Raw genomic sequence first — 19,301 nt, forward strand, 5'->3', positions numbered from 1 at the left:
CTTGCGTACTCCTTTCTAACGATAAGGACGTTAGCGTAAGTCGTTGACAGGAGTTACCGCCTTGGACTAGGGGTACTCCCGCACAGTGACTGCTCGGGAAGGCCATTCATATCGTTACTGTGTCCTTCGGTCAAAGCGAGATACCAATGGAGGAGGCAATCTGTTTCCTATATAACACCAACCCTCCAACGTCGCACTGGCCAAGGACTGGCCCGCTCTTTCGTTGACAGGAATGGGGATGTCCTCAGCGCGGGGATAACCTTGGGCCGAGACTTCTTAAGTTGCCAAGCAGAAATATATTGGTGGCCGGAGATCCCCAACTTCGCAGATGTACCCCGTCGCGATGCTCGAGATGTTGTTTTGGCAGGTGTTCTTGCTGCGCTGTGCTGCTAGAGATACATAGAATTCGAAAAAGCGCAGCGTTCCATCCAGCGGCACGATGTCAATTTCCGGGAGAAGTGAGTTGGCGAGTCCGTGATTCGCTTGCCACTCGCTTGGATGTTGACGGCACGATACCGCCAAGTTAGCATTCTTACCCGTCCGGCTCAGTGGTTTGTGAAATTGACCACTAGGTCACCGTAGGCCAGTTTCAGCAGCCCCTAGCTCTCTCCTAAAACCCAATGACGAAGTTGTGATGGAAACCAAGAATGAAGTAAAATACATCTAAATATTCGCTAGTTTATATCCTGAAAAGGGTAGGGACAGGGAAATATTAAAGCCCCCAGAACTAAGGCAGCACATCCATACACAGTCGTATACACGTTCACAAACCTACGGGCCGGCAGCCATCTTATCGAACATGGCCCAGTCCACCTCCTCAACCACCTTCCGGTGGGTCTTCTCCACCGCCTCTGGCTTGTTCGCCTCGAACCAAAATGCCCATACGCTTTTCGTGTGCTTCGCCGCCATACCCCGGCTACTGACCAAGCCAACATGCTGCACGGCCTGCTCGCGCAACGCGAACCGCTTCAACCCGGTCGCGTCGCAATACTGCTCGATCATGGTATCCGTCTGGCCCCGCTCCCGCTTGCGCAGGTTCTTGATCAGGTCCGGTAGTGTTTCCCGGTTGAAGACGAGTGCCTGTGTGCAGCAGGCGTTCTTGTCCATGGCCGAGACGCCGGCGGCCAGGGCGGAATCAGAGGGGCCGAAGGGGACGTTGTGGTGGAGACTGAAGCCCGGCAGCGGAAGGTTGTGCTTGCCGGCCATGAAGGCCAGCACCGTGAAGCCCGGCGCCACGAGCAGCGAGACCACGGCGATGGTGACCCAGTCGAGCCGCAGCCGGCCGCCGCAACCACAAAGCCGCAACAGCAGGAGCAGGGTCCCCGACCCGCCCGCGGCCATCAGGAGTGTTAGGGGTAGGTGGTTGTACCACCAGTCCCGCTCGGCGGACCAGCCGAGATGGGTCTCAGTGTAGAACAGGCGCAGGTACAACCAGTCCTTGTCGCCCTCGGCCTTCTTGTGATCGCGCACCAGGTACTGCAGGCCGCGCATGGTGCGGGCCATCCAATCACCGGAGAAGACTACATCGTCTTCGAAGACGGCGATGAAGGGCGCGTTGGTCTCTTCCAGGCAGCGCTCGATGATGTACAGGTAGTCGAAGACGCCCTTGAGCGGCATGTCGCGGTCCTCCTCGGCCTGGCGCAGCCCCGCGGTCTCCAGCTTGCCGAGGCCCCGATACCCATCCGCGTCGTCGACTAGGGCCTTAACCCACGGGGCGTTCCAGTCGGGGTGCCGTGCGGGCTCGGTGTTGGCGAACAGCAGCTTGACGCTCAATGCGGCGCGCTCGCGCGGGTCGAGGCCAGACAGCATGGATCCCACGGCGTCGGCCATGTACATGCGCGCGACGTCGCCATCGCGGCGGACGGTCACGAAGGCGGCGCACATGGCGGGAGTGGGACCCGCTTTGGGTTGTGGTTTCGCGCCATCGCCTTTGGTCTCGGCGGTGACCTGAGAGATGAATTCGCGGGCTTCTCCCTGGCGGGCGGCCGAGTATTGGAGATCGTAGACGCCCTCGGAGCGGAAGTAGGCGCTATGCGGGTCGCGCCAGAGAAAGAGTCGGCCGTAGCTGAAGCCGAGCAGCCAAATGAATCCGCAAACGAGAAGAGCGCGCGCGGCGGGGAAGGAGAGAATTCGTAACGGGAGGTTGAGAAGCCCCCCCGGGAGCTTCTTTATGGCGCCGCTAACATTACACCGCCGAAGCATCCTGCACAGTAACTATGTTTTAACTGCAGACGGAACACAGTCGGGTGAGTTGTCGGTTTGATGGCGTTGCTTGCTAATCGATCAAAAAAGGAAAAGGTCCAGCCCCAGGCCAGGAACGCCCAGGTTCCAGATCCCCTGCAATTGTGCTCTTGGTGGATCTCCCACAGTGGTTCAGGCAGGGGTGGCTCTTGGCAGGGAAATGCCAAGATTGAGGGATTGCGCAAGCCAACGGATCCTTCCAGGTTAGCGTTCGCATGGACCTCTCGGTCTGCCCTGCAACAGCCATTGACAATGCAGTTGCCCTGGTGTGAAGTCGAGTCGCGGTTTCCGATCTTCTTCAATAATTCCAACAATTCTCGGGCGACATTCATTTTTTGAGGCATGATGAACTAACTACACTAGAACCGGGATTTCCAATTGCGCAATAAACAGGGACGGCGGCATGGAAGAGTGCGAGCAAGTGCGAGACGACCTACGAATTCCCCGATTCAGTGGAGGGAAACCTGAGTGCCGAGAGCATCTGGCCAGCGCTGAAGCATTGTGGCACTCCGCCGTTGGGTGGCTTCACTGCCTCACTTCCTGGGCACTGGGCTTCCTTCTCGGCACTTCAGTCAGCCATCCAATCTAATCCCTTGGAGAGACAGCCCACGAGGTGGTAGCACGGGAGTCAGCCATGGCCAGTCCCATCGAATACATCATCAATCCGGATCCGCCACAAAAACCCGCCCACCGGGTGTCCGGGACCCACAATCCGCTCGTTGTCACCTCCGGTTCGGCCTCGGCATCCCAATCCGCAGTCCGGCCCGGCCCGGGGCATCACACGCAAACACATTCCGGAAACCAGAACCAGTCGCATTCGCTTTATCAATGTGCTGACTGTCTCCGTGAGTTAAGCGTGCCTGGGAATGCTGGAATGGAATGTATTGTCTTTCTAGCAACCGCTGACCGCGTACTCTAGGCCGCTACTCTCGCCCCGAGCATCTCCAGGTATATTACAACCACGTGGAGATAAATGCCCATTGTGTATCTAGTCACTCACTGGAAACAGAGACACATTGCCTCGCATACACTTGGAAAGCGGTTCACCTGTGATGTGGGTTGCTCTTCCCAGTTCCTGCCATCTCCCGACTAACACGAGAGCAGGTCTGCTTTAAAGGATTCGCTCGAGCCGATCTTCTCAAGCGCCACCGCGCCAATCACCAGGAGGGTAACGGGAACAAACGCAGACGCTTCAACTCGGTTCCCTCGGCCAGCCGCGTAGGACAGGCTTGTACAGCCTGCGCAAAGTCTAGGGTGAAGTGCGAGGAGATTAAACCGCGAGTCAACCTACCGTTCCGTCTCGGCATTTTGCTAACCAGATCAGATGCACACGCTGCAAGACCCGCGGGCTGGCCTGCGAGGTTGCTTCCTCAGATGACCCGACCGCGTATTCCACCCAGCTCCCTAAGCACCGCACGGGACACACCGAGTCCACCCCTGAATCGTGCTGCTCTCTCTCGTCGAGCGCGGGGCAGCCGCAGCACCGGCTCCCCGCGGACTTAGCTTCGTCTTCATATGTTCGATCTACAAGCCCCGAGGACAGTAAACAGGACATATCACCCTTAGCTTACCCTACCTATCAGGGGCTCCAAATTTGCACCCCGGAGGCGCCCTCGACCGTGGCTGTCCAACCCCCCACGGACAACTTGCATGGTTATTCTGGCGGCGGTGCGGAATATACGGAGCATGAGCAACCAGGGCCCCAATTCCCCGACTTTCTTTGCGATGTTTTATATGAACAACCCTTGGGCAACCCCTCGAGGCTACCCGACGCACAGGGGCTATCCACGCTCGATTTCTACGATGACGCAAACCTAGATTTCAACGAGTTTGACTTCAACCTGCTCAACTGGAATCTTGATACCGCCCAAGTCACGCCAGAGGATACTGTGGCGTCCGAAGACCCCGCTGGCATGACTGAGATGCGCTCGTCATTAGCGAAGCTCTGGACCGAGTCACCGTGGAGGTGGACACCGGGGAAAGCAGATAACTGCTACACGGAACAGTCCAATTTACCACTGCCTTCCAACGACATAGGCAGCCCCCAAACCCACAATAACCGACCGGCAGTAGACCGAGTGGCCAGCGACACATTGCGGCCCTCATGTCGAGACAAAATCCTGGCCATCGTCCTGGGAACTTGCCGCGAGAGCCGCATGGCGAGCCGCGTAGCGTCGTCCTTTCCGTCCGCTGACACCATGGACTCGTGGATCAACATGTTTCTGGCCGCTCATATGTCCCAGACCGCGTCCTGGATTCACTACGGGTCGTTTTCTCTCAATAGCCAGTGGCCTGAGTGGCTTGCCGTTGCCGCCGCCGCCGGGGCCGTCTTGACTCCGGTGCCTGCTGTCCGCCGGTTCGGGCTTGCGTTACAGGAGGCGATTCGTGAGTTCTTTTAGTGTACGATACCTGCTGTGACTGACCAGATTAGGCATTTCTATTCCGGAGAAGGTGAGTTGTGACTCCCGTCTGATCCGTATCCGAGGCTTTATTGCTAAAGCCGGCATAGTTTGAGGAGAATAACGAGACCGTCGCCGAGATTGGCAAGGTCCAGGCCCTAGTCCTGTTACAGGACGTCGCTCTTTGGAGCGGAAACCGGCGGAAGATGGAGATTGCTGAATGCCGTAAGTCTGCTTGACAAGATGCTACTGTTACATGCTAACTCGGACTAGACTTGTCAATACCAATAGCTGTAAGATACAACACTCCTGATTCTAGAGCTATGCTGATATTCGTAGATGATGCGCTACAGGGGAAAATTTGCGAGGTCGGCCTACCCGGACATCGTCGTCTACCCGTCTGACGAGGGCAAGGCTTTGGAAGAAAAATGGAAGACGTGGTACCAACACGAGTCCTGGAAAAGGTACATCCCTCCGCCAACCCCCCGAGCCTATCTAATCTCCAGTAGACTTGTATTCCACGCCTACCTGCGCGATGCCCAAGTCTCTATGACTCAGCTCAACAACCCTTTCATGTCCTACGCCGAAATGACCCTCCCGCTCCCCTACTCCCAAGACCTCTGGCTCGCCCGCAACGCCGGTGAGTTCAAGGCCCGCTACCTGGCGTCCGACGGCCACAAACGCCCCCCTTCCCTCGGCGACATCCTCCGCGACGTCAACGCCCTCTCCACCCACCACACCCACCTCGACGTGCAATTCGCCATCTTAATCTACCTCCACGCCTTCTGGTCCCTAATCTGGGAATACCGCCAGCTCGCCTCCATCCACCCGCCTGCCGTCCCGAACACCGACACCTCGAATCCCACGACCCCAAATACCGACACCCCAAACACCATAGCCCTCCTCCTAGCCTCCCGCCGCACCGACCTCATAGCCCAGCTAACCTCCCTCCACCACCATCTCCTCACCCAACCGCCCAACCCCCAACACGCCCCCCTCCCCCGCATCCTCCACCACCATCACCTCTTCCACCTGCACACCCCGCTCCCCGACCTCCAGCTCTTCTCCGGCAAAGAGGGCGAGGACCAGGCCCGCCGCGTCTACCCAACGCTCCGCCGCTGGGCCGCCTCGCCCGACGCCCGCCAGGCCGTCTGGCATGCCGCACAGGTGCTGCGCTGTGCGCGCGCCCTGCCGCGGGGCAGGCTGCGCGAGTTTTGGGCGGTGGCGGTGTTTCAGGTCGTGTTGGGGGTTTGGGGGTGGGGGGTTTTGAGGGGGGTTTCACGGGAGATGAGGGGGGTGGGAGGTGGGGGTGGAGGGGGGCAGCGGGGGGCGGTGGTGTACCTGGACGGGGAGGATGGGGAGGCGGTGGATGTGCGGGCGTGGATTGCCGATGGGGAGGGGAGGCCGGCTATTCGGGGGTTGAGGGGTGGTGGGAGGGGGAGGGAGGTTCCGTGTCTACTGGAGGATCCGAGGGCGTGTATGGTGGTTGCGCAGGAGGTGCTGACGGGGAACTTTGTCGGCGTGTGGGAGGGCCTGCCGCCGCTGAGTGAGAATATCATTGTGGTGCTGAAACAGTTGGAGAAGGCGGCGGCGGCGGTGGTGATGGGTGGTGGTTAGGGTGGGGTTGTATTTAGCTCTCTAAGCAGGTTGGAGGATGGACTCGGGAGGTATACAATTTGTTTTGAGATGTATTCTTGTATTGTTGTACTCTCCAACTTCCCCCATCCCTCTAGTCCCATTTAACTAACATGTAACTCGGGGATTTGTCTCACGTCTAGTGAACGCCCTACCCACCCTCCACTCCCTCTGATTATACATTAAGCCATCCAACCAAGTTTGTATCCCAATTATTCACACGTCACGACGCCACATGCTCTTCACATCCCTCACGAGAACACCGTCCCAGAAGAGCAGCCAACAACGCAAGCCCAACCCCCAAAACTCCCGCCAACTCAACTCAGCTCACCCACCCCACCACTCATCTCACTCACCTCCCCGCACAATCCCCAATCCTCCTCTTCAAAAACCACTCCAACGGCACCTCCCCCCGCATATCCCTCGCCCTCATCTTCCCCAGCACATCCCCCAGCAGGCTCTGCACCCCCGCCGCGTCCCGGGCATCACACCCTTGCTCGGCGCAGGGACACGGGCACGAGCACGAGCGCGTGCAGACGGCGCTACTACTACACCCTCCTTCTCCTCCCCTTTTTCTCTCCCCAGCGGCAGCGGCAGCGGTGTCGCCGTTCCCGTCACCACCCGTCCCCTTCGTCGTTTTGCTGCTGCTGCTGCTGCTGCCGCCGGGGTTGCCGTCGCCGTTGGTCCCCATAGGGGGGTGTTTCAGCACGCCCAGCTCCCGCCGCAGCAATTCGATATCGTAGGCGGTGCGGTAGAGCTCGCAGGCGCGGTTGTGGGCGTAGTGGAGGGTGATGATGTACCGGGGGGTGTCGATGTCGGTTGGGTTGGCGGTAGCTCCGGTAGGGCTGGTGGGGGTGTTGTTGGTGGGGTGAGTGATGACTTGCACATGTGTCGATTGGGGTAGTCGGCGGGTGCCGTTGTATGTGTGGTGGTTCTTGCGCGTGTGGAGCTGGGGTTTGTGGGCCAAGCTTGATGGCGGCGGGGGCTGTGGAATGCGCATCCTGGATATCTTTCGTGTGGTTGATGCTTAATGGGATAAGATCGTGAGGGTGGTGTTGAACGAGGTGTGAGAGTCTTGAGAACAGGTTGAAATAGGGTGGGAAGGCCTGAGATGCAAGTCATAAAATAACGGATTAAAGTGTTGCTTCCGGTTCGATTCGAACAGTCGGGCGACTTAAATTTGTCGTTCTCTTCAGGCATACAAAGAGGGAAGAGGAGCGAGGATCAGGTTATCATCGGGCGTGATACAGCGGCCAGAGCGGGGTGGCAAACTCGGTCTCATCCCGTCATGGCCGAACTACTTACACAGTAGTTGTCGATGCTTGACCGGCCGAGGACTCACTCCAAAACACGGCAACGGAAAGGCGTCGACTCGACGCATTGTGACGGTACGACGGCTTCGCGAGGCTGTCTGAGACGGTCATCTTGTGCCATGACAGCAACTGCAGATATTAAGATTACGACTCCCGCAATGGGCTGCCTTAATTAACACGGTGTGTCGCCCAACCTGAAACAAGATTCTTTGGGTGATTGGCAGAATATCGCCCCAGCCTGGCATTGTTTGTTTGTGCGATGATGCATTTGCTGTTCCGACAACTTGGTTGAGGCGACGTGCGACCCAAATTCGGCAACGCAGGACATGAAAGAGAAGAAATCCATTGGCTTGGGCCGAATTCCGCCTGATTTGAACGACCGGAGGACCACTGCAAGGGCAGCCTCGCCCGACGGCCGCCTTGGGGGCGAGGTGGTACGGAATGCAAAACCAAGAGCCGCATTGTCGCAGCAATGCTGGCGCCTTCGGGCCTGGTGACCGTCACGTGGAGGTTTTGGCTTGACGATGCCCCCAGGACGTGGTTTTGTGGTTGTTGTTTGCTCGCTGGATTGGGTCCAGGCCTTCCAGCTTCCATGCTTGGAAGTCTGGGCTGAGAAGAATCTAACCAAGCAGGGTTAGGTCAGACTTGGGAACGAGAGGGACCCCTGCCCTGCTCGTGGACCGTGGCTCATCCTGAAACAGAACGGTTTGCGGGGCTTCGATCCGCAATGCAAGTTCGCCCCACCATAACTAGAAGGCAGGGCAGGTTCAAGCAGACGCGCCTGGCTTGCATTGACGGCGCGGACCTGCATTGACTGTGGATTTTTTTTTTTGGTTTGTCGCTTTCACAGGTTGCGATTTCGCAGTCTCTTTCGTCCACAGTCCAGATTACATATTGTGTTTTTTTGCTACCCTTAAGCCAAGGGCGGATTAAGCCGAGAATACCAAACTGTCATTCCATTTCAGAGCGGGGTCAAAGTGACGTCTTCTTGGCTGCTCGATGGCAAGAGTGAGCGAACTGACCGCGACCCACCAGCTGGAGCAGCGTTCCGTGGGGAAGAAAGGCAGGTGTTCGCTTCAAAGTTCTCTTGCCTTCGCCACTAGGTAGTTATATACAAGCCGTCCTTGTTCAAGAACTGCTGCGTAAAGAGCCGAGAGCCCGAGCCACTGCCCATTGGGCATCTCATCAAAGTGTGTCACCACACAATGTTGTTGCCTGTGTGGATGTAAACAAGGTGCCCTGGAAACGGCGTTTGTTAAGGAGGCGCTAGTGAAAAGGGCTGCGTCTGAACACGGCAGCTGCAACCTCAAAGCAACTGCGCCTGCAGCAAGCACTTTGGGCTTGCCAAGCAGGGGAGTGATGGATCGTGTTTACCCCTTCCCCATGCATTCCCGGTCTTGCTGTCATCCCGGCCCTCCCATTCCGTCGCAACACTGAGAACCTCGGGACCCGCTCTCTTTTTTTCGACCTGTTCTTCTAACTTCTTCGCGCCTGACGATTTCCTTCTTCATTTCTTCAAACACCCTCCTACATTTCTGGCCTGGAAGCCGATTGCTGTTTTAGTAAAACTCGTCCTACGAGAACACACCCGGCACCATGACGTTGCAGGCTGCATACAAGCAGTTTCTGGCTTCGCCGAACACATCGACGCTCGCCGACGACGCGTCGCTGCACTACGTCACGACTACGTCGAGCTTCACCAGCGCGACCGAGATTATCAAACACCTGTCCGCTGTGCGCAACAAGATCAAGAAGAAGAAGGAGGATTCCCTCTTCGCCATCGAGAACCAGCAGGCCCTCGCGGTGGAAGTCGAAACGACTCTTGAGTTCGTCCAGAGCGGGGGTCCCTACCTCCCCGGCTTGGATGACAACTTCCTGGCCGACCGCAGCGTCCATATCGTTATTGTCAGTAGCAAATCTTTTCGGGGTTACTGATCGGTCCCACTAACACACCTTTTCTGCAGACCCACATCGTAAGCTTCAATGGCGACGGCAAGATCGCACAGATCCGGCAGAGCTGGGACCAAGGCGCGCTTTTGAAGCAGGTCGAGGTTATCGGCAGGTCCGGCACGAACTGGCCCATTCGTGACAGCAAAGACCAAATCAACCTCATCGCGAAATGCGCCCAGGGCCACAACGCTGCTGCACCCCCTGCCGAGTCGCTCCCTACTCGCTCTCGCGGCAGCTCGACCAACGCTATGCGCGACCCGCATGCGTCGCTGGACTTGTTCGCATCGCGTGAGGGGCTGGAGAACGACAACCCTGCCGGCATCATCTCGCCCTATGCAGGCCGGAGACCTCGCCAGCGCTCCTTCACCGAGATCCTGGGCGACGAGCCCGTCGAGGAGCCCGGCTCCCCCAGCAACGGCCGCGAGCGCTCGCAATCCCCTAGCAAGGTGGTCGCACCCAAGGTCGGCGCTGGGAAGAACTTCCAGCCGATGCGCCTCTTCAATACTGACGAGAACGACACTGACGGCGATTCCCACGAGCCGACCCCGTCAGCTGGCCGTGTCCTGCGTCCGGACCCCAAGAAGTACCAACACTTTGACTTTGACGACGGCTCCGAGTCCCAAGACGTGCCCACGCCGAAGGCCGCCCCCGAGAGGAAGAGCAAGCACGGTAGCAACTGGTCATTTGACGACTTTGTGACCCCACAGAAGCACGTTGCCTCTCGTGGCATGCATCGTGCCCGTGACGTCCGACACTGGGGTGCCGACAACGAGGTGCTTGAGAATACCCCGGCTCCGAATCCTCAAGTGATCAAGCCTCGTCGTGACGCCGCGGCTCACTTCGAGCTGGTCGACGACGGCCCGGCGCGTGATGACACCCGCAATGCCAACCGGCTGCCCCGCGGCGCCATGCACAGCGAGGGTGAGCACCTATACGACAACCGTCTGCACCCTGAGGACGGCACCCTCCCCTCGCCTGGCCCGGCCCCACTCGGCAACATCACCAATCTCAAGGACCGGCACAAGGACTTTGAGCCCCACTTCAACATGACGGACGAGTCACCGCACCACGAGGGTGCCAAAGAGCCCGTCAAGGTGTCGGAGGACCGCCAGAAGGCCGTTCGCATGATGGAGAGCAGCTGGTCGAACTACGATGAATCGCCCGTGTCACGCAAGGAGAACAACAACCCCAACACTCAGCGGGCGCCTACTGAGCGGGGGATTGTGATTGCTGGCAATGGCATGGGCGGTAGGAAGGGTACCGGGCAAGGCTGGCTTCACGGCGAAGACGACGATGAGCCTGCGCCCACTACCAAAAAGGCTGGCCGCGGGCCCCCGACTAAGTCGGATAACTTTTGGGATTTTTAAACAAACCGCACCTCGTTCGCATTCGCGCAGGCTCGACACCCTTACGACAAGGGTATTTGGGGCATTGCGCCAGAATGGCCGTTGATGACTGACGTTTTATGTGCGGCTCATGATGAGAGAACCGCATTTCATACCCAACAATGGCTGCCGGATTTCTTTCCGAGATCTTGTTCTGGGCGTTTCTCCGCCCCAGTTGGTGGAATTGTTAGGCTGGCGGACAATTCCTTGTTGGACTATCAGGCTGTATTTATTATTGAGACCTGTTTGAGTTTGCGGCGCTGTTGAGGATCGCATCTGGGATTCCCGGGATATTTTCTCCTGTTCTCTTATCTGTTTTGATAGCATACCAATACACAGGCAGCACTACACCCGCGGCCTCGTTGCGTGTGACATACCCGTTCACCCGGTCCGTTCCGCAGAGAGCATTTTCAGAGCTCAGGACTTCTGTGCCAGGCAATAAGTCTTTTCGAGTTGTGTGCTCGCACCGCTTATTCGGTGCCCCGCACTGGAAACACGTTCTACATACACTATACCATGGTCAAGTCGCCAATGCCGAAAATGGAATTCTAAATTGTCCAGCCGGCGTTCTTTACATCGCCGCAGCCCCTGGGTATAATAACCAAAACAAAAACCAACGCCAGAGGTTCGAGTGAGTGCGTAGTCTCCAACCGTAACCTCACACACAGACATATATCCACCCAAACCGCCACCCCTCTCCACACCCTCTTTCAAAAACCAACCAACAAACAAGAGAATAGGTAGGTGGGTAGCCATTAACACAGAAACTTATACAGCCGCTTCCACCTCGGCATGCCCCTCTTCTCGTCCACCTCGCGCGAGATCAGAATCGGCAAGTTGAAATCCCGCCGGCCCGTATCCACGTCCATATCCGCCACCCTCACCACCCGCGTGCGGAACCACAGCTTATAGCTCACGTAAAACGCCAGCACGATCGGCGCGCACAGGTACTGTAGGAAGAAATTCTGCGCCACGTCCCGCCCGGCCGCGATCGGCACCACGGCCGCGCCCCCATTCCCCTCGGCCACGCCGCCCGCCGCGCCCATCATCGACCCGTCCCCGTCCCCGTCACCCCCGCTGCCCCCGCCTAGCGTGGTGGCCTTGCCAGAGGACGACGGCGCCGGGTGGGGGATGGGCCAGGCGGCGGTCCAGAACTGCGCGAGCAGGACGAGCACGTTGAGCGCGAGGCCGATCCAGGAGCCGGCGACGCCGACCTGGGAGCGGAAGGCCAGGTGGCGCTTGTCGCGGCCCTTGGCGCGCCAGGCGCGGCGGAAGCGGATGTGGGCGAGGCAGATGGAGCCCCAGGTGAATACCGAGGAGAGGCCGGACACGGCGAGCAGCCAGTTGAGCACGTCGGACTGGGCGTCCAGGTCGGCCAGGTAGCCGAGCAGGCCGAGGGCCGAGGCGACGAGGATGGCGACGAGGGGGCGGCCGCGCCGGTCGACGTAGCCGAGGATGGCGGGCGCCTGGCGCTGGTCGGCGAGCGCGGCGAGCGTGCGCGAGGAGCCGAAGACGGCGCTGTTGCCGACCGAGATGACGGCGACGAGGATCACGCTGTTCATGACGCCGGGGAGGATGGCGATGCCGGCGGACTCGATGGCGATGACGAAGGGGGAGGCTGAGGCGTCGGCCGCGGATTTGGCGCCTAGTAGGCGTGGGTGGTTGTGCGGTACTAGCAGGCCGATGAGGGTGAGGGAGACGATGTAGAAGAGCGTGATGCGCCAGAAGACCTGCTTGATGGCCGTGGGCAGCGACCGCCGCGGGTTGGCTGTTTCGGCGGCTGCGAGCCCGACTAGCTCTGTCCCTGTGAAGGCGAAGGCCGCCGTCACGAACACGGCGCACAGCCCCTTGAAGCCGTTGTTGAACGCGCCTGGTACCTGCCAGTACCGCCCTCCGATGTACCCGTCGTCGGGGAAGCCGCCGATGTTGATCACGATGCCGAGGAGGCTGAGGGAGATGGGGGTCAGGTGTTGGATACAGCGGGGCCGGGGTGGGGGGAGACTTACATGAAGCCGATGACGGCGGTGATCTTGATGATAGCAAAAACAAACTCGGCTTCACCGTAGCCTTTGACGCCGAACAAGTTGATGATAACGATGGCGAAGAGGAAGATGGTGATGAATATGGAGCGGTCGAGGTTGCTATTCCAGTAGCCTACGGTGATGGAGGCGGCAATGATCTCGAGAGGCAATACGACCAGCCATTGCATGGCATAACTGGGGCATATCAGTATTGATTGACAACGATGCATGCCATGGGAAAACTCACTTCCAGCCCATCGCAAACCCCCATGCTGGGTCGAGGAACCTGGTCGAGTAGGCCGAAAATGAACCCGCTACGGGAAAGGTAACGGCGAGTTCGCCCAGGGCTTGGACGGTGCAATACAGCATGCAGCCCACGAAGAGGTAAGCGATCAGAACAGCAGCTGGGCCGCCCGTGTGGAGTGCCTTTCCGGATGCCACGAATAAACCGGTGCCTTTGACGACTCAGGTTAGTCGGGAGTTACATGCGGTCATTGGAGTGGGGGTATAGCTGCTGGGAGACACGGAGAGAGGGGGATAACGTGAAAGACATACCGATAGACCCCCCAATAGCAATCATTTGTAGATGCCTCCCCTTGAGCTCGCGCGACAGCAGCGTATTTGCCGTGCCGACGTTGGCGGCATGCATATCGAAGTAGTGACTGCGGGAGCGCCCTCGCCGCTCCAGCGAGGGGCGGGTCTCGTCGGACGGGCGGGTGGCCATGGAGGCGCGGCGGCGGTCCTCAGCAGTGTGCATGACGGAGGCCGGGGTGACATGACGGCCGGGATCGCGGCGGAAGGTGTCCAGCCAGCGGCGGATGGGGTGGCCGTCCTGTTCGGGGTTGCTGCTGCTGTTGCGGGAGTAGGAGGATGCGTTCTGCATACTCAGCACGCTGCCCTGGGCGAAGGAGTCCTCTTTGGGGCGCAAGTCGGCCATCTCGAGATCGCGAGCGGAGGGCATTGCGCTGGGGCGCCTGGATACTGTCACCAGCTGCTTTTATCTGGTGCTCGTCTTCTGAAATCACCGTCGCTGACTCGGACGATTCCCGCTATCTAGCTGACTTGGAGTGGATACCGTAGCAGCCAGGAGGGAAACCAATCTTTGATATGATTGTATGAATAGCTGCCGTGTTATTTCACCCTGTACTTTGTATAATGCTCTCCGTTCTGTCCACCTGGGACCGGCCGATCACTGGGGGATCGTCTTGCTCGGTCCTCGATAAAGTCGTGGTTGCAGCGGTTTGCCCCCACATTGACGTCTCATCTCATAATTCTCACCATCAGGGTCAAATGGGATCGTGCCTGGAGATGAGATGGGTCGTGGAATACGTTTCGACAATCAACCGACCATCAAACATGGCATCGAGTCAAGAGAAAAGTCGGATTGTCGATCGTGTTGAGCAACGACCACTTATCAGTGAGACAGACGTCTTGCCTCCTCCGACCCGACTCCATTGACACGGGCCATCAGCAGTGGACATCCACCGCTGTCAGATTGGCACGATTGGCTCAATTGGCTGCCGATGGGCCACTCGGCGACCGGCGAGTTCAGCGAAGGAAGTGGGTGACTCGGTGAGTGGGAAGAAATCAGGGTCAGCAAAAGGCTTGGCCTTGAGGGCCCCAGTGTGGGGTTGCCAGGTTCAGTGCGGGTCGCAACGGTGCCTGGCCGGGTGTGGCGCTTTCCTTCAAGCCGCTTGCTTTGTGGAATTTCTCTGTAGGTATGTCGGTACCTATCGAAACCCCCAGAATACGAAGCAGAAGAGCGAACGAGCTGGTGGGCTCTGCTCTAGTTACACAGTAGATGGCAAAAATTTCATTTGAAAATTTATCACCGTGGAAACTTAACTGAGCCTGAGATCAGTCTGACAAGCAAGAGGCATTCCCGCTAATTTGAACCAAGTCTAAAGATTCCCAGCTTCCCGATCGGGATTTAAAGCGTAGGACCCGCTGCAACTGTTTCCTTCAGGGCAGGCGGGATACCGAGAGACGAGATGATCCCTCAGAAGGCAGGACGTTCCAGGTTGTCCACCACGAACCCCTGTCATCGGGAGCGCAAAGAATCTCGTGTCTCACATCACTCCCGTCCCTCCTTGTCCACGTGTTTGTCAAGGTTCCTGGCGTCACCACACCACCGACCTGCGAGACAAGCTTTGTAACTAAACCTTCCTCTTGTTACCATGCAGATTCTTTGTATACTACAGTGCGAAAAATATATACTCATTTCAAATCCATGATTCATCAAACCGCCGCCAACGCACAGTGTCTCTTTTATTTCATTCAACGATCTTCCCCTCCCCATCTCTAGGCTTCCTCGTCCAGCCCGTCGAGAACAGCGGCCCCATGTCGAAGCGCGGGAACGGGTGCGCCTCGGTGTTGAGCACGATCTTGTCCAGCGGCAGCAGGTCGTCGGGCGAAAACAGCATGTAGAGGTACTTGAGCGTCTCGGCCAGCCAGAAGCTCTCCATGTTGTTGCGCGTGACGGGCGGGATCTTGTTAGCGTTCGACAAGCTCGTGAAGCCGCCATTGTCGGCGACGGCCGTGTAGTTGGCGAAGCTTTTGAACATCTCCCAGCCCCACTCGCGGTACCGGACGTCGCCCGTGATGCGCCACATGTACAGCAGGCTCTCCACCGTCTCGGGTCGCTGCAGGTTGTGGCTGTCGAAGGGGCGCACGTCAAAGTCCTTGCGCCAGGCCGCCTCCGGGTCCGGGTCGAACTCCTCGGGCGCCTTGTGCGCGGCCGACTCCGGGAGTGGCGGGTTGCCGATGTTGAAGTAGGTGATCTCGGCCGCGAGCCCCGTCGCCATGTACTTGTACATGCCCCAGCACGTGTGCATCAGCTCGCGCGCGAGCTGCATGTCGGCCTCGTCTTGCTCGGTCCAAGTGGGGAGTTTTCTGGCTTCCTTCTCGGTGAGGCCGCCTGTCGCTCCCAGCGCGATGGTACCGGGCATGAAGCAGACGAGGTGGTCCATCTTAGGCGAGAGTGCGCCGTCCAGACCGCTGGGCCGTTCGCCGATGATGGTGAACTGGGATGGTTCCGTGTACGTGATGAGGTGTTTTCTGACGCCCTGCATCGCCTCCCGCCACATCTCCTGGTAGACGGGCTCCTTCTTATTGGTCTGCAGGTACTGCTTGATCAGGTACTCATAGTAAGAGTCGCCGCGGCTGCCGAGCCGGATGTTCGCGCCCTGGAACTTGCCCGTCGTAGCGTAGATGAAAATGGGCACCAGGCCATCCTTGGCGCCGTTGTCGTCCACCAACTTCATGACCTGCTCAGCCTTGTCCCAGTAATCCTTCTCGCCAGTCAGCTTGGCGAGGTACTTCAATTCCAACTGCAATGTTGTTGTCTCAGCGGTCGATGACGCGCCCATATCGGCGTGCGAGACTATCCCCTTGTACTTGGCCAAGTTAACACTGGCGTACGGTACCCCGGAAGGTGAGTCGAACGCTGCCACGAGCCGGTCCGCCAAATCCTTCGCCTTCTCCAGGTACAGGTCCTCTCCCGGCTTCCCGGGGTCATCGTCCGGAATGGGCGCCAGGTCGGGGTACTCGGTCGACAGGTAATGTGCCGACAGCAACCCTCCCAACATGCGGATGGTCGTCTCGAACGTATTCACATCCTGGTCTTGATCCCAGGTCAGCGACGTCGCCAGCCACTCGCGGGCGTGCGTCAGCCGGCTGGTCAAGTTCATGATCATCAGCGTATCGAGCGAGTCAATGATGATCCAGCCCAGCCCCTTAGGCGCCATGTACCTCCCCGTCTTGGTCTCGGGGTGAAATTCATCCTGGCCTGTCATCCACGTTGTCAGTCAACCAGTCCAAGCAACAGCAAACCCCTCTCCATCCCTCCCCCCAACAAAACAAAAACAAATCAGAAACACCTTACCCCACGCATACCGCTCATAAGCATCCCAGCTCAGCTCCATCGCCTCCACCACCCTCTCCCTCCTCTCCCCCCAATCCACCGTCCCCTTCCCCCCAACCTCATCCCCCAACCACCCCCACTGCCCCAACTTCCCCACCGCACGCTGCTTCTGCCCCGCAAACATCCCCGTCCACCACACCAACCCCACCAGCACCACCACCAACAGCCCACAGCTCCGCTTCCGCCTATACAGCGGCCGCCGCCACCCAGCCCCATGGGCACCGGGCGGATACATGTACGGCTTATCCTTATACATGGGCAGCGCGGCGCCGCGGCCGTTCCCGCCGCCGAGCAGGTCCTGGACGCCGCCTACGAGGGAGGCGGCAGCACCGGCGGCACCGGTGGAGCGCTGGCGGGAGGAGGCGGATGAGGCGGCGGCGCCCCAGACGTGGTCTTCGAGCTGGCGTTGCGGGTTCGTGAAGGAGGGGACATTCTTCGGCACGGCGAACGACATGTCCTCGTCGGGTTGTGCTCCCCTGGCTGTGGCGGCGGTGGCCGCCGGGGCGCTGGTGTTGTTGTTGGGTGTGGACCGGGGAGGGGCCGGGCCGTTGGCGGCGGGGGTGGGTTTGTGTTGGTGGTGGTGTTCGTGCTTGTTGGACTTGTTGGGCTTGGGGCCCGCTTTCTCGAGGTCGATGTCGAGCGGGTTGCCGGATGATGCGGTCTCGGTGAGGGCGTGCTGGGCGGACTGGACGGCTTCGCTGGCCTTGTCGCGGAGTTCGGCGGCGGCGGATTGGGTTGCTGTTGCGGCGGTGCGGATGATTTGGTGCAGGGGGGAGAAGTTGTTGTTGTTATTCTGGGCCTGGTAGCTCCTGTTGCTTTTCCAGGTCGCGATTGGGGGCCGATTCAAGCTGCCGTTTCGGAGGTTGAAGGGGTCTCGAACGTTCATTGGTATGTTGCTGCGGCCGGCCGACAACACATGGCGGTGGCAATCACCGTTGGTGGTCAATTAGGAACTGTCTTTAGAGTAGGGAACTACTATAGTAGGAGATGCCCTGGATCGCTAGATCGTTAGATCGGGAGATGTGTTCTCACAACGTCGCGTGCTACGTGGAAAGAGAGTTTTGATCGTGGACGGCCCGGGTGTTACACTGGCACAGTGCAGATCTGTCCCAACCGAGAAAGCCCACACCAGATGTGCCGGCCCGTGCCGGTCAACGCACGGACCATCTCACCCTCCACAACCGGTCGAGGTTATGGAGAGCCAGGAATGGAAGTTTTATGCACGAGTGCTTCGTCCGAACTACTCGGCGCTTTGAACTTGAGCAAGCAGGCCCGCGCGCACCAATTACCATGGAGTAGCGCACTTGATCCGCTGCGTCAAGAGTGTGTAGTCACAAGACGGAACAAAGTTTGAGCAAGGCGGACAATACTGGACCTGACATCCCTGTTACCTACCGAGGTATGTAAGCTCTCGGGCATCCATGCGCCCCAGATATCTCCATTACATACCAGGATCGAAGGGAGTTCGTCTCTTGCGGACTGCACACCAACCTACATAGTCCGTTGTTATCTACTTCCCTTCACTTTGGAAAAAATCCATCTTTTTTGCTCGCCCAACACAAAAAAGACAAGACGGCACGATGCAAAAAGACCACGGTTACGTCTTCTACCCCTACCTGGCTGACCAGGAATTCGTCGAGGTTTGCCACCACTTCGACAGACGATACCGCCAGGCAAAACTTGGCGAGACCAGGCGACGGTGGAAAGTAGACGTGCTCTCAGCAGTTGACGCGCAGACCATTTTCGCCTACGGCCCGGAGCGGTACACATGGCTTCAAATTACTCGGCCCCTGGAAAAGCCGGATGATGGAGATTTGTCGTCGTGCCTGGACGGCTTCTCCTTTAACGAACCCCAAGCGAGCCAGGAGATGGACGTGGAGGCCGACAGCGAGATGTTGTCGATGGAGGAGGCTGACCAGGTACGTAAACAACCATGGCGATGCACTGATAAATGACCTCGAAGCTTATGTTGCCAACGCACACGAACAAGGCCGTCATCACCAGGTCGTCTCCGCCCAACGGATCCGAGGCCGGGCAATATGGCTATGTCCGATATGAGGCGCATCTGCATCCGACATTCCGGACTCCGTGCTTGTGGTTCAGCTTGTACGGCCTGCCGGCAGACGAGGATCCCTTCAGCATCGACACGGTATTCCGGCGACTGGTGCCGGACGAGTTTAAGGCAGGACTGCGAACCAGCATCGGTACCGTGGACGGCATCTCGCTCGCGGTACGTTCCATTTTTGTTTTTATCATTTTGACTGAGTTCCTTGGTGATGCTAAATACTGGTGGTTAACCGAGATCCTATTTGACGGCCTAGACTAACACAAACCATTGCAGAATCATCCGGCTACAGGAGCCCCGACCTTTTTTGTCCATCCCTGTCGCCTTGGTGAGGCGATGGCCAATTTCGACAGCCCCAAAGAGGATTATA

The 19,301-nt window shown here is 58.5% G+C and overlaps 6 protein-coding genes across 6 annotated transcripts; 3 read left to right on the plus strand and 3 right to left on the minus strand.

The window, feature by feature from the left end:
* Nucleotides 1-771: 771 nt before the first annotated feature.
* B0H64DRAFT_437510 (uncharacterized protein) lies at nucleotides 772-2,202 on the minus strand (the record flags this gene model as incomplete). The annotated part of the gene is made up of 1 exon (XM_062806257.1): nucleotides 772-2,202. One exon carries the CDS (start codon nucleotides 2,200-2,202, stop codon nucleotides 772-774), a length of 1,431 nt encoding a protein of 476 aa, XP_062663859.1.
* Nucleotides 2,203-2,462: 260 nt separating this feature from the next.
* On the plus strand, nucleotides 2,463-4,836 carry B0H64DRAFT_13118 (uncharacterized protein). Its single transcript, XM_062798128.1, has 6 exons — nucleotides 2,463-3,086; nucleotides 3,161-3,189; nucleotides 3,251-3,295; nucleotides 3,346-3,518; nucleotides 3,566-4,692; nucleotides 4,751-4,836. The coding sequence occupies exons 1-5, from the start codon at nucleotides 2,876-2,878 to the stop codon at nucleotides 4,638-4,640; spliced, it is 1,533 nt and encodes a 510-aa protein (XP_062663860.1). The 5' UTR covers nucleotides 2,463-2,875; the 3' UTR covers nucleotides 4,641-4,692; nucleotides 4,751-4,836.
* Nucleotides 4,837-6,627: 1,791 nt separating this feature from the next.
* B0H64DRAFT_437512 (uncharacterized protein) lies at nucleotides 6,628-7,275 on the minus strand (the record flags this gene model as incomplete). Its single annotated transcript, XM_062806258.1, has 1 exon — nucleotides 6,628-7,275. One exon carries the CDS (start codon nucleotides 7,273-7,275, stop codon nucleotides 6,628-6,630), a length of 648 nt encoding a protein of 215 aa, XP_062663861.1.
* A 1,494-nt stretch (nucleotides 7,276-8,769) lies between these two features.
* Nucleotides 8,770-11,297, plus strand: B0H64DRAFT_351893 (uncharacterized protein). The gene is made up of 2 exons (XM_062801476.1): nucleotides 8,770-9,493; nucleotides 9,553-11,297. The coding sequence occupies exons 1-2, from the start codon at nucleotides 9,185-9,187 to the stop codon at nucleotides 10,903-10,905; spliced, it is 1,662 nt and encodes a 553-aa protein (XP_062663862.1). The 5' UTR covers nucleotides 8,770-9,184; the 3' UTR covers nucleotides 10,906-11,297.
* A 56-nt stretch (nucleotides 11,298-11,353) lies between these two features.
* On the minus strand, nucleotides 11,354-17,913 carry B0H64DRAFT_351896 (mannosyl-oligosaccharide 1,2-alpha-mannosidase-like protein). Its single transcript, XM_062801477.1, has 7 exons — nucleotides 16,823-17,913; nucleotides 15,378-16,726; nucleotides 14,447-14,725; nucleotides 13,500-13,918; nucleotides 13,192-13,399; nucleotides 12,930-13,139; nucleotides 11,354-12,870 (listed from the first exon to the last, which is right to left on the minus strand). The coding sequence occupies exons 1-7, from the start codon at nucleotides 17,750-17,752 to the stop codon at nucleotides 11,679-11,681; spliced, it is 4,587 nt and encodes a 1,528-aa protein (XP_062663863.1). The 5' UTR covers nucleotides 17,753-17,913; the 3' UTR covers nucleotides 11,354-11,678.
* A 383-nt stretch (nucleotides 17,914-18,296) lies between these two features.
* Nucleotides 18,297-19,192, plus strand: B0H64DRAFT_448554 (uncharacterized protein; the record flags this gene model as incomplete). Its single annotated transcript, XM_062807053.1, has 3 exons — nucleotides 18,297-18,785; nucleotides 18,857-19,096; nucleotides 19,169-19,192. The coding sequence occupies exons 1-3, from the start codon at nucleotides 18,447-18,449 to the stop codon at nucleotides 19,190-19,192; spliced, it is 603 nt and encodes a 200-aa protein (XP_062663864.1). The 5' UTR covers nucleotides 18,297-18,446.
* Between the last annotated feature and the right edge of the window lie 109 nt (nucleotides 19,193-19,301).

This window comes from Chaetomium fimeti (genome assembly GCF_033439085.1).
Source record: "Chaetomium fimeti strain CBS 168.71 chromosome Unknown B0H64scaffold_1, whole genome shotgun sequence".
Lineage (NCBI taxonomy): Eukaryota > Fungi > Ascomycota > Sordariomycetes > Sordariales > Chaetomiaceae > Chaetomium > Chaetomium fimeti.

Bases quoted from the DNA above. Each gene is read 5' to 3' on its own strand.
- B0H64DRAFT_13118 (XM_062798128.1), top strand. From the start codon at position 2,876: ATGGCCAGTCCCATCGAATACATCATCAATCCGGATCCGCCACAAAAA. The intron at 3,087-3,160 runs GTGAGTTAAGCG...CGCGTACTCTAG, and splicing joins TCAATGTGCTGACTGTCTCC to GCCGCTACTCTCGCCCCGAG. The intron at 3,296-3,345 runs GTGGGTTGCTCT...ACACGAGAGCAG, and splicing joins GAAAGCGGTTCACCTGTGAT to GTCTGCTTTAAAGGATTCGC.
- B0H64DRAFT_351896 (XM_062801477.1), bottom strand. From the start codon at position 17,752: ATGAACGTTCGAGACCCCTTCAACCTCCGAAACGGCAGCTTGAATCGG. The intron at 14,726-15,377 runs GTACCTCTACAT...TAACTAGAGCAG, and splicing joins TGGCTGGCCGAGACGCTCAA to AGCCCACCAGCTCGTTCGCT. The intron at 13,919-14,446 runs GTGCCAATCTGA...GACAGTATCCAG, and splicing joins GGCAGCCAATTGAGCCAATC to GCGCCCCAGCGCAATGCCCT.
- B0H64DRAFT_351893 (XM_062801476.1), top strand. From the start codon at position 9,185: ATGACGTTGCAGGCTGCATACAAGCAGTTTCTGGCTTCGCCGAACACA. The intron at 9,494-9,552 runs GTCAGTAGCAAA...CCTTTTCTGCAG, and splicing joins GCAGCGTCCATATCGTTATT to ACCCACATCGTAAGCTTCAA.